Source organism: Quercus suber, unplaced genomic scaffold (genome assembly GCF_002906115.3).
Source record: "Quercus suber isolate HL8 unplaced genomic scaffold, Cork oak 2.0 scaffold_206, whole genome shotgun sequence".
Classification (NCBI taxonomy): domain Eukaryota; kingdom Viridiplantae; phylum Streptophyta; class Magnoliopsida; order Fagales; family Fagaceae; genus Quercus; species Quercus suber.
In genome coordinates, this window is record NW_027069664.1 from 447545 (window position 1) to 460606 (window position 13062).

Consider the following 13062-nt stretch of genomic DNA (forward strand, 5'->3'; position numbering starts at 1 on the left):
CGAAAAAGTAAAAAGAACAATGTATGGAGAAAGAATGGAAGTATGGTAGGTTTTTTTTTTGAAAGTTTTTTTTTTTTTTTTTTTTTGAAAGTAAGTTGGAGTACTACTTTCCTTCCATTTTAATTTAGTTTACTCTTACGTTTGAGTAACGTTTGCGTTTGTTTTATCGTCTTCCTTCCAAATTTTGTGTGTGTGTGTGGGTGGGTAGGAGTATAATATTAAGTCTTGTCAATGGTTTTTTTTCTTTTGGATTTTAAAACCATATTTCTATTACAAATAATCCAATAATAATTTTAGCTCCACTGAGACAATACCACAAATTTAACCATATAACACCACAATTGTCTCAAAACTAACATTATATTAACATAGAAATATATTATTAAATACATAACATTGTCTATAACCATTATCATAAAATTAACAAAAGAAAAGATGTGGTCATTTGTACACAGAAGGAGTGCCATCACACATTGCGTGATAAAAGTTGTTCCTTCAATCCACAAGGTAAGCTGATTCAAAAAAATCATAATTTAAAAAAAGATCCTCATTTTATTCCTTAAGCATTCTCATGGACATCCACACAACCAAGAGTAACATTTTGATAAATATCATTAAGCAACCAACACATATATAAGTGTTTGCCAATGATACATGGCACTCAATGCTTGTTATAAAACCACATTAACAACTATTTTGAACTTAGGATACCTCATCAACACGGCACAACAATTCTTGCAGCAAATTAATATTCACATTAAATTTAAGAAACCAGTGATTCTAAACTCACATTTTGCATATAGGCAGTGCATCATTCCCTTCTCCAAGTCCAGCTACACAAAAATGAAAAAAATTGCATAAGTTAGGATTATAATGCAAAGTTACCAAGTCAAAATACATAAAGTTATTATTTTTATCCATGCTTCCAGAACATATCCTTCAATGCATTAATGGGAAGAGAACAAGCTCTAGAATTGAATAAGGATTTCTACCTCATTCTTAGATTTTTTTTTTTTCCTTCTCAATTGGTAATTACACATTCAGTAAGTCATGAACAATAAAACTCTCTCAAACTATGCATTTTTATGAACCAAACCCATTTAAAATAAAATGGAATAAAACTACTAATCACTCACTTTATTCTGGATAGAGAAATTGATGAAGTTGGTATCTACCAAAACCCGATATGGCGGTCCTAATGAGGTGTTGTAATTGAAGAAAAGTGCCGATAAAATTCCAAATCCAAAACTAAAATTCCATGTCCCTCAAAAGTAAGTCATTGTAAAATTACAAACCTGTTTATATACTTAATTCAACCACGGTACCAACAGATGTATCTTAAATGCAAAGTGATGATAAAGTGGGCAAGTAAACAACTCTAATTACATATTACAAGAGGTGGATTCCTTCAGAACTACTAATTCACTTGGGTTAATGACTTATTAAATTTACTTTTAACTAATAACAATAATAACTAAAATAATCAATTTATAGAGTTAAACAATTTGACAATACACCATATAACCCTCCTTCATTTTGAAATACAACATATTAAAATAAATCAAATACCTACTTTTACACCTAATGTAACATTTGGTCATGTTACACCACTATAATTTTTTATGGGATGTGTATTTTGACAAATCCACTACTAGATTACATTTTCTCTTTATACCTACCATGCATGCAAAATTATAAGATATGACATCTATAAAAACGTTTAAATTTTCAGTTTTTATATTTGAAAATAATACACAAAACAGGAGTTTAGGGATATGTATATAATAAGCAGCTGTTCCTAAGGTTGAAAGAAGAAATTTCCTTGGTTGTACTCTTATTTCAACTCGTGCTTTTGCTTATTGTGGTCATTAAGGAGCTGTTTTCTTTAGGGAGTTTAAATATTTGCATTTAAGAGAAAGAATAGGTAGAAATTTAGATCTAGCCTTAATTTGAGATTCATGGAAAATTATAAGAAAAAGATAAATATTAATCTTACACCAGCTTCCTAAGTATCACACTTAAGTATCCCTAGCATCACAGCTCAGGGAAAAGAATTGTATCGGTATCACACAAACCTCAATAGCATAGTTGTTAAAAAAAATCTCATAAAACTTGTGTTCTATTAGTTGGAAGTGTAAATCAATATTTATTGAAAATTAAGCCTAACTCTACTAGGACTTTGTCTCCATGGGCTTTTAAGTACTATGTCAAAACTAATTACCACTTCAACCCAAATAAAACCCAATAACTTAAAAAAGCTCATAAGAAGACCTTGTGGATGACTCCAGCCTATTTCAGTAATCTATAAAAGAAGCCATTCACTCATAAATTTAACTAAACCAGCAACTTTCTAATGCAGAGAAACATAAAAGGCCATCTGATGTTCTTCTTGCACCTTTATATATGAGATGACTATGTTGAAACATACGGCCATGATACAAGCATGACCTCTTTAAGTGCACAAGAATAACTGTGTTGAACAGCCTAAAATAGGTACTCTGTTAATTAGGCCCATAATTGGAATTACCAGAGGGAGAACATAAAGAATCATATATACTTATAGTTATATATATGCAATTTGAAACTTCAGGAGATTAAAATTACCGCTAGAGCAGAGTTTATGCAACTCACCTCACTTGGAGGGAGATCAAATATTGTTTGAAGAGGCCCTGGCTTTTAATGAACCACAGTTGGCCCTTGTTAATCTAAAGAAATCCTTCTTCGAGCATTAGCTCCAGCATAGCCATTCACATCCCTAATGGTAAATTATTAGTCATTACAACGGAAAATTTAAATTTATTAGAAATGAAATGATAATACTAACAATAACACAACAATATTTGAATTAAGGTTCCATCCTAGTAATAAAGAATGACATGTATCTAAAAGGAAAATAAACTGGACCAACACATGCGTATTTGTTCCATGAAAAGGAAAATAATGTCTACAAGAGGATTAAATTGTGTCACACAAAAGCCAAATTCTGAGCCCCTATCATGTGCTATCATCAAATTCATATACCTTTTTCCTATTATTGTCTTGACTATTCTATCAAAATAAGAGGGCTCCACTGCCATGTGGACCCAAGATGTAGACCTTTTCAGCATATTTATATACATACATACATACATACATATATATATATATATATTATAAACTTAAACAGTGACTATATTTAAAAATTGCTTCAGCCCTGCTAAGCCAAAGAATGCGAACTAAGTTTGTACACCACGTGACAAAGTTACATCAACCAGGCAAAAAAAGGAAATGGCAGCAGTGTCTATTTTCCCAGCATAATCAAAGAATTATTTCCTCTTATGAATAAAAGTATTTTTACTTATTAAAATATTAGCAACTTCACCTTCTATTACTTGTCCTTAATTTTTTAATGATTATATACAAATGACAAAAATATTAGCAAGAAATTTTTTTAAAGCATTGAAGCATGCATCGTCTATTGGATATACAATTACAAAACCCCACTGAAGAACGATCATGTAACAAGGCCGCAAACAAAAGTATGTTGATCTTCCTTCACTAAATTTAACATTAAAAAAAAAAGAAAAAAAAATACATTACACCTAGTGACCAGCAAGAGAGAGAGAGAGAGAGAGAGAGAGAGAAAGAGAAATAGGCAACTATAAAGTACAGATACAGACAACAATAATTTCAAATAAGATTGCAAAAGCCACCTGTAACAAGATCACACCACTTGAGAATTCATAATCTTGCTCCCACAGACAAAGCCAGAACTTTTTGTTGGGGGTCCCAGTAGTATCAAAATATAATTAATACACACACACGCAGTTGTATATAGGTATACAAGTATATATATGTTTTACTTAAAAGTGTAAGTGGAAAACTCTATGCTTGACTACTTTTTAAGAAAGGACTAAACTAACACCACATGCAAGAGAAAAGAATTGTATCCCCAGCATCACAGTTCAGGGAAAAGAATTGTATTAGTATTACACAAACCTCAATAGCATAGTTGTTAAAAAAAATCTCATAAAACTTGTGTTCTATTAGTTGGAAGTGTAAATCAATATTTATTGAAAATTAAGTACCATGTCAAAACTAATTACCACTTCAACCCAAATAGTAGAATTCCATAGTTAAAAAAGAAAAAAGGAAAAAAAAAAAAAAAAAAAGTCTACAATCCAAGTTGACGGAGACTTTCCTAGCCATATAAGACAGATTCATCTTTTAATAAGTTGGGTTATATTCCTATATGATGCCAAATCTATGAGCAATTAATGCACTCTATTCAAGCCAATTTTCTAACAAGTTTTTTTGCATATATGACTGCAATAGCAAAGGAAGAAAAAGGAACCCATATAGCTGTATCAATTGGAAGTAATAAAGCCAATTTTTAATGTGGATGTCAGTAATTACATATATATATATATATATAACTGTTTTAGATGCCAGCCATACCAAATTTGAGATGATAGAAGAAGTCGTGGTCCCTGAAGCAGTCTGGAAAGCTTTAGATTTTCTTCCGTATAAAGGTTTAGTAGTTTGAAAAGTACAATTTAAGAATAGTGACATTGTATATATAGTCATACCAATTTCAATGAGCTTGGTTATTGTAACTAGTGCCCCTATGATTTAACAACCAATCATAAAAGTTTTTTAAAAAAATATTAGAAGAAATCCAAGACCTCTGTGCTACATGCATTCACTTTAGCAAAAGCCTAGATGTATCAAATTGGCTGCCAAGTTTAACCTATTTGTATCAATGGCCTTTGACCATGAATGTTGCAGAGATTCCCGAAACCAATTTTCCACCTCCAGCACGAAATCCCTCCTCTAAATCACAATAAATAAATAAAAGAAAACCAAATTTTCAGACTAGGGTTTCTGAGCCTAAATTTTAAAATTCAAAAACAAAAAGCACAAACCCAATAGAGAAAAAAAGAAATTCAAATCCGGATCAAGTACCTTGAAGATTTCTGGGTCCGATCACGCCCGGATTGTTCTCGTCCGATCCAGTCATTTCTCTATCAAATCCAAAAATATAAAGAATCAAAATTTGATTATAAAACACAAAACCCAGATTGCAAATCAACAATTAAAGTTGAGAAAGAACACAGAAAGCTTCGAATATGAAAGAACAAGCAAAAAAAAAAAAAAATTAAGGAAGAAGAAGAAGAAGAAGAAGCAATCAAGAACTAAGATAAGATTAACAAGCAAGACCCAGATCGTAAACTCAAAAACCGAGTAACAAAAAAGCAAGATTTCCACGGATTCCCATTACCTATTTCCGATCAAACAAATAGAAGAACCCAAATAACCAAAAATCACAGTTCCGAATGCCCTCTTTTGCTTTGATCTTGGAAACACAAAAAAATTAAGAGAGAGAGAGAGTACTCAGAAAATTAACAAAAATAGAGTTAAAAAAAAAAAAAAAACTTGAAGCACGCTTACCATTTTTTTTTTTTTTTTTGGGAGTGAATATACGAAAATACAAAACACCACGACGGTACCACAAAAAATTTCTCGAGAGAGAGAGAAGAGAGTCCTATAAAGAGATGAGTGAAGAGGAGAGAGGGGATGGGAATGAGGAGGGCGGCTAAATGAGAAAGGGATGTGTAGGGTTTTTTTATGTTTAGTTTTAAATAGAACCAAAACGATGTAGTTTTGATAATAGCAACTTAAAAAAAAAAAAAAAAAAAAAAAAAAAAAAAAAAAAAAAAAAAAAAAAAAAAAAAAAGGGTTTTCATGGAGGTTAGAACCATGGACGAGACCTTGTAAAATATGCATGGCACGAGTGTTAACCACTAAGGCAACATACGTTTTAGTTGTTCATTATTATTATCTATATATGAAATAAAACTGAAATTTTTCACTTACTTTAAAATTAGGATTAAGAAAATAATTATAATTTTTTTTAATTAGACCTCACATTAGATTTTTTTATATATAAAAAAAAAAGGACTCACTTTAAGTTTCAATACAAAGAAAAAAAAAACACACACACACACACTAAAAAAAAAAAAAAAACTTTAGGATGAAGGAAAAAAGAGAGAGAGACTCGTGTTAGGATTTTCTCAATATTTAGTTTTTAAAAAGGCCACATGTTAGAAATTTTTTTTTTTTTTTTTAAAGGACTCACTTTAGGTTTTTTTTTTTTTTTTTTAAGAAGAAGAAAGACTCACGTAAAAATAAATAAATAAATAAAAGTAAAAATAAACTTTAAGATTAAGGAAAAAAGAGACAGAGACTATTATTAAAACTCTCACACTATTTACTTTAAAAAATTAAAATGATGACAAATATATGAAAAATGAAAAATATATCAAATTTGAACACCTTGGAATTTTGTAACCATGAAAAATATATAAAGATAATATAATCTAACGACAAATTTTTCGAAATTCACATCGAATTAAGAAATATAGGGTTAGGTTAAAGTTACACTTAATGTAACTCTAAAAAATGTAACACCAACTAANAAAGGATGTGATGGGATCACTAATATAAACAACACTTAGTTTGTTTGAGATTTGCTTATTTTGCTGAAAATGAAAACTTTTTACTAAAAGTACTGTAGATAAAAGTAAAAATTAACTGAAATAGTACAGTGAGACTCATGAATAGTACCAAAAAATGCAGTGGGACCATAAATAGTAGCAAAAATAAGCTGAATAGTAAAATAAGTTGGCAAAATTAATTATGCCAAACGGACACTTAATTGCATTCATTATTACTGCCAACTTAATAAGGCAATGAAACGATGAAAAATTTAAATACAGTATTGAAAAATAGAAAAAATAAAAAAGAAGAATAGAAAGAACAACCTAAGATTGTGGCATTTTCTAGCTCAGGAAGCCTTTAGCTTTGAGGCTCTCCACTGTGTCCCGGACAGCATCTTCAACCGGAGTGAAGACCAGACCCAGATCGATTAATCTCTTTGCTGCATCTTGGCATGCTGTCAATCCTGGCTGAGTTTCCCCATTAAACCTGTATGTAATCCAAGTTATAAACTTCCGTCATTTAGAATCAGATAAAAAAAAAAAAAAATTAATTAGACAAAAATGATGTTTTTCTAGATCTGAGAAGGATCAAAAAGTACAAAAGGCTGGCAATACCAAGGATAACTTCCATTTTATTTTATTTTATGTACTTTTTTATTTTATCACAAAGTACATAAAACCAGAACACCAGATTGTCCCGTTTCCTTGTGACATACATTGCCAACTATCCCTGCTTCCACTTACTAAGCGATAGAAATGACCTTGGTTGTTCTCAAGAACAAATTATAACAAAGCTGGTCATAAAAGCCTTTTTCTTTGAGGGTAATCAAGGTCTTTCATTGAGAAAATGTGGAGACACAATGACAATCAAAATAATCATGTAATGTAGGTCTAAATTTCATCTTCAAAAATCATAAAATTTTGATTATTTACTACCACTAGAAACCTACACAGCTATTCATAATCACAGGTTGCTCAAGATTTAGCACAACTGATTATAGATCCACATTTTCAATTATGTTAAAAGAGAAGACAGCAACATCAGCTTGAACAGATGCTCATTTTTCATGGTTTTGGGTCACCATCTCAACCATTTCATAAGAAAGACATTACTTTGCTGTATATATCTCTCTACTATAACAGCTTTAGCACATTGACTAATAGAAGTATAACCCATTTTCTTTTCTTTCTAAATCACTAAAAGCGTGCGTTACCTTTTTATCTCTAATATATATCGAAATATCTCCATGATAGAGAAAAATCTTTAGTGGGATGACAGTATGCATATGATTCAAAGTTTCAACAAGGCATACTGCAGATGTCAGAACACGAAAGGTACACTTATGCCTTATGGAGATAGTAACCATTGAGAACTAATGTTGTGGACCTTGTAAAGCCAGCACCAGAAGATTGAGGCATAAAAATAAAGTAGTAATAGTATAGAAGATGGAGCTTTGAGCTATAAAAGGAGTATCTTCCTATGCTAGAGTGAACTCTCTTACAAAAAGTAAATACATCCAACCAGAAAAAATCAACAGAGATATCTATTATTACTCCGGAACAAACAAAAAAATCCAGACCACTATAAGAAAAGCTCCCATTTTGTTCAGCAGGGAAGCCATCATAACTAGATAAAGTAATAGAGGCAAAAGGACAAGAGAATAAAGAAAGGTTGGTTCCCAGCATTAAAAAGATAAAGTCACCCCGTGTAACATGCATACCACATGGAGTACGATTAATAGACTGATGTATGGTAATCATATAACAGTGAGGATTCCTAGTGCTTGCAATATAATTCCCAAGGAATGCTTCTATTAATAGGTGCATTGTTTTCCTCGCGTTGATTCCACCGGAATACATTAATATGTGATTAATACACTTGTATTCCCCTTGCTGCCAGTGCTAGATGGGATGTTCTTCTTGGCAATCTCTAAGTCTAAGATAAGCAGATTCAGAAGTGCAAAACAATAGTTTCCTAGCTATATATATAGTCCACAAACATAGAATTCCAATGCTTATTCTAGACCTGAATGGAGCAAGTCTTTTTTGACGCAAGATTTTATTGATTGTCAACATCAATGATTAACAAACAGAATATGACATAAACCAACCAGCATAGCAACAACAAAGCTTAAAAATTGTTTTGTTTCCCTCTTAAACCAAATAATTGAGTATTTAAGTTTAGTCTATATGAAGAAGGCATGGGGGGTTCCCAAATTCACTAAAGCTCCTATCCTATTTGTTTAATAAATTTGGTGCGCTTCCTATCCTCTTAATTGTGTAAGAGAGAATCAAAATTAAAGTGGAATTGAGGTGGGCGGGGTTTAAACTTTAAAGTTAAAGAAAGAAAGAAAGAAAGACACAAACCTATGAAGAGGATAGTGAGGGAAGAGGTTGGAGACTTTGAGAGCAAAATGAGAAAACTGATAGATGCCATTGGTGCAGAGATATCTGCCAGAAGCAGAAGGAGTCTCGAACAACAAAAGCTGTGCCTTGGCCACGTCCTTGACATGCACAGCACCCAGCCAATGGTACTCCTGACTGTCCTTGGACCCCTGAAGCAAGTTCAACAACACAGCACAGCTCGCATTCAACCCAGGTTGCAACAGTGGGCCCAGACACGTGGCAGGGTGTATAGCCACGACATCCATCCCATGATGTTTCTGGGCGAACTCCCAAGCTGCTTTCTCAGCCAAAGTCTTGGACACAGGGTACCATTTGTGTCGAGCCTTGCAGTAATCGAGGTGAGTCCAGGAGGACTCGTCGAATACCTTGTTGGGAGGCCACGTGGGGTTGGGGACCAACGCGGAGATAGAAGACGTGAGGACGACGCGCCTGACGTTGAACCTCTTAGCCGCTTGGAGAACGTTGAGCGTGCCTTGCACGGCGGGTCGAAGCAAGTCGTTTTCAGGTCCTTGGGGTCCTCAAGAGAGCAGGGGGATGCCACGTGGAAAACACCGGAGCAGCCCTCCACGGCCTTGCACACGGCGTCAAAATCCAAGACATCGGCCTCAAAGACGTGGATGTGGATGGAGTTGGAGTTGGAGTTGTCGAGTTGTAATAAATGGGTGGGGTCGGATCCAGGGAAAATGGAGGCGTGGATGGAGGTGTAGCCAGATTCCAAGAGGGTCCGCACCAGCCATGAGCCTATAAACCCGTTGGCTCCAGTCACGCACACTGTTTCCTTTGCCATTCCTTCTTCTTTAAAAGTAAATGTGAGGCTGAGGCTGAGAGCAGCTAGCTAATAAATGGATGATAAGCGTGAATCTTTCAGTATCCAGTTGATCAGATATCTCTCTTGGACCGTTTCAAGATTCATGCCTTTGTTTATCATAATATATATTATCATTTCCTTTTCTTTTTTCATTTTAATTTGAGTAATTTTATTCATAAGACAAATTATTATAATTCCAGAACCAATGAGCTTAATTGCAGGTGTGGGTGTCGACTGTTGATTCGTTGAACAGCCCATTTCCCTCTCCGTTCTCGATATTATCCCACATGTCGGTTATGCGCGCTAGAGTTTCGGCCTTTATAACTCCAAGATACTACTATAAACTCTTTTATATTGATACTTTAGTTACTACTATAAACTCTTTTATACTGATACTTTTAGTTATATAATGTATTATAAGAACGTTTTTATATATTACTCCCCCATGCCTTTTTAATCAAATTTGATATAAAATAGTTTCTCAAAAAAAAAAAAAAATCTAAAATACTACTTTAGCTAATCTATTATTCCCGTACAACTCCGTCAACCTCAAAATTTTATCATTATTTTAATTAAATATTATTTTTCTCTCTATTTATAGATGTGTCTGTCTATTATAAATTGTATTCAATTACTTTGACTCTACAAGGAGCATAACTACAAGCTTAAAAAAATTAACACTATCATCTATACATCTATATATATAATAATAGGTGAAGTAGAGAGAAACTCAAATTAGAATTTCTAATTAAAGTTTTAATTTTGTGCCATGTGTCTAGAATCTGAAATTGAAGTTGAATTTTGCATCATGTGGCAAAATGTATGTGGGCTCATTCTCATTAAAACCACTTCTATGTATCAAGTCAAGTGAGTTACTGTATTAATTAAGTTTTTTCTTGATTTTGCAATCAAACATGAAAACCAAAGTGATTAATATCAGTAATAAGAACTTGGTTTGAGTACATTGCATAATTTCCAAAAGGATAGCAAAGCCAAAGTTTGCATCTTTGTTATAAATTGCTTACAAAGTTTGTATCTTTACATTTGCATTGAGTTTCAGATTAAAGTGCTTTCTTCTTAGTTCTGACATTGAGTTTTGTTTACTATTCACTTACAAAGTTTGCATCTTTACATTTGTTATAAATTGCTAATATGTGATTAGATGCACATTATGCCTAAAATTCACTATCCTTATATTTAACTTCTTCTTTTTTTCCAGGTTTGGCACTTATAACAATGAAAAAAGCACTGTTATGGACCAATGGATGATACTTTTTACAGGCTACAAAGGAATTTAGTGATCAATGAAACCTCACACGAATTGGAGAAGACCCGGTTATAGATGTCTGGATGGCAGATGTGAGTTACTATGTTTTTAAAATTTTTAGTAAAGGTAAAGATTATGAACAATGTTAATTTTCCGGAGAGAGATTTATTATTCTATATTTACGCAAGTTTGGTCACCTTCTTAGAGGGATCACTCCACCCTGTCTTTCTACTTAAATTTTTTATTCAGATTGTTACAATTTAATCCTAAATTTTATTTGAATTTTCCTATTGTTGTTACTATCATATATTATCATTCCAATTGTTCAATTAGAATCTGAAATTGGAGTCCAATTTTACTATATACGTGTACAATCTAATTATTTTTAATTTTGCTGTCATGTGCAGAAGCCAATGAGATGAAATTAATAACACATTAAACACTCATGCTTTGGGAATCGGTAGTACCAATCTAAATTCATTGGACCTGCTTCGTGATAATACAACTATGAAGGATGTATAAAAACACGCACAAACCCATCTCTCTATAAAAAGAGATTGGAGAGAATTTCTTTTATCAGTCATGGAATTTCAGAGGTTTTTTCTTCACACAAATGCACATCATGTTACAAAATGACCTATCGTAAAACTACAAAACGAGTACAACTCTGAGAGATTTTTTTTTTTTAATTTTAAAATTTTAAGTTACGAAAATTTCAATCACCAATAAAGATTGAAAATTTAAAAGCGTGAATGGATCTTTTGAATAAACATTGTCATAAAGGTTAATCTTTCTATGTAAAATATATTAACAGTGGCGGAGCTAGAATTTCAATTCAAGAGGGGCAAGATTAGAAGTCAATATTAAAAATAATAAAAACAAAAAACAATGACAACTATAAGTGTCATACAAAAACTAATTATAAGTAAACTATAGTTAGACATTTAAGTTAATACTATAAAATAAATTGTAGAAATTAATTAATTTGAAAAATATTAAAAATATAGTAATTTATTTGCAAAGTTGTATACACGTCTCACTATCTTTTCTTGATTGTTTTTGAAACTATAAGTAAAATTCGACTTTTTATTTATTTTTCAAAATAATTAAAATTTTTGTTCATAACATAAACCCACAATTTTAAACTGAAATGTCAAGAAATTGAGGACAAAAAAAGAAAAGAAAAAAGAGAGTGTAAAATATAGGACTATCAATTGAAATGTCATAAGAAAGACATTTTTTTTATTATTATTAATAAAAGCTAACAGCTGACAAGTCAAAGCTTGTGTGTTATTGTGCCTAAGGAAAATTCTTCCATTTATTTTTGCTTGTGTCAGGAAACTTTTTCCCTCTTTTTTTTTTTTTTTTCTCCCTTACACGGTGTCATTGACTTATTGGGCATTAGGCAAGCTTGTCATTTTTCCTTTATTTCAGCAGGACCAGGAAGCTTTTTTCCTGATTTGTGTTTAGTTTTTGCATCAAGGAGGGTAAAGCATTTAAAAAAATTCCTTATTGTAATACATATGGAATATTTTTGGAGGAGTCAGGGGGGGCACTTGCCCCCTCTCGCCCCCCCTTGGCTCCGCCTCTGAATATATACTGCTAAGTTTTGTTAATGAAATTTTCTTGTTAATAATATAAATTTAGACTTAACTGAACCTTTTAAACATGAATAAATTCATGATTAATAATATATTACCGCACGGGGCTACATACTAGTATAAATAATTTGAGGACTTCTTTTACATTTTATGTATTTATTATAATTTTTTTACATGAAAAGAATATTATATATATATATATATATCCTCAGATCTCATGATCAAGTTTTTTTTTTTTTTTCCGCTTCCTCCACTATATATAATATATATATTATATATGTACACACATAAATAAGTAACTTTTTTTTTTTTGGGGTGTGTATAAAATGTAAAAAATATCTTTCCAACTATGATTTTTTTTTTCTTAAATTAGTTTTCAATTATTTTGATCATGTGAGAAAAAATTTTAATTGATTTACTCAGAGTCTAGGTGCAATGTAAGGTAAGAAAATTGTTTATAAAAAAAAAAAAAAAAAAAAAAAAAAAAAAAAAAAAAAAAAA

The 13062-nt window shown here is 31.8% G+C and overlaps 1 protein-coding gene and 1 long non-coding RNA gene across 4 annotated transcripts; both read right to left on the minus strand.

The window, feature by feature from the left end:
- Window positions 1-524: 524 nt before the first annotated feature.
- Window positions 525-5504, minus strand: LOC136070049 (uncharacterized). 3 transcript variants are annotated; one of them, XR_010631284.1, is made up of 6 exons: window positions 5431-5504; window positions 5261-5335; window positions 4945-5003; window positions 4730-4812; window positions 2632-2755; window positions 525-833 (listed from the first exon to the last, which is right to left on the minus strand). It is a non-coding gene; the product is annotated as an uncharacterized LOC136070049 (long non-coding RNA). The 3 variants fall into 3 exon arrangements; XR_010631285.1 differs by having other exon boundaries at window positions 4665-4812; XR_010631283.1 differs by having other exon boundaries at window positions 4438-4812.
- A 1096-nt stretch (window positions 5505-6600) lies between these two features.
- Window positions 6601-9836, minus strand: LOC112007056 (phenylacetaldehyde reductase). Its single transcript, XM_024039369.2, is given in 3 exon segments — window positions 6601-6966; window positions 8847-9396; window positions 9399-9836. Coding segments are annotated over 3 exon segments (969 nt in total). The 5' UTR covers window positions 9673-9836; the 3' UTR covers window positions 6601-6821.
- Window positions 9837-13062: the final 3226 nt, after the last annotated feature.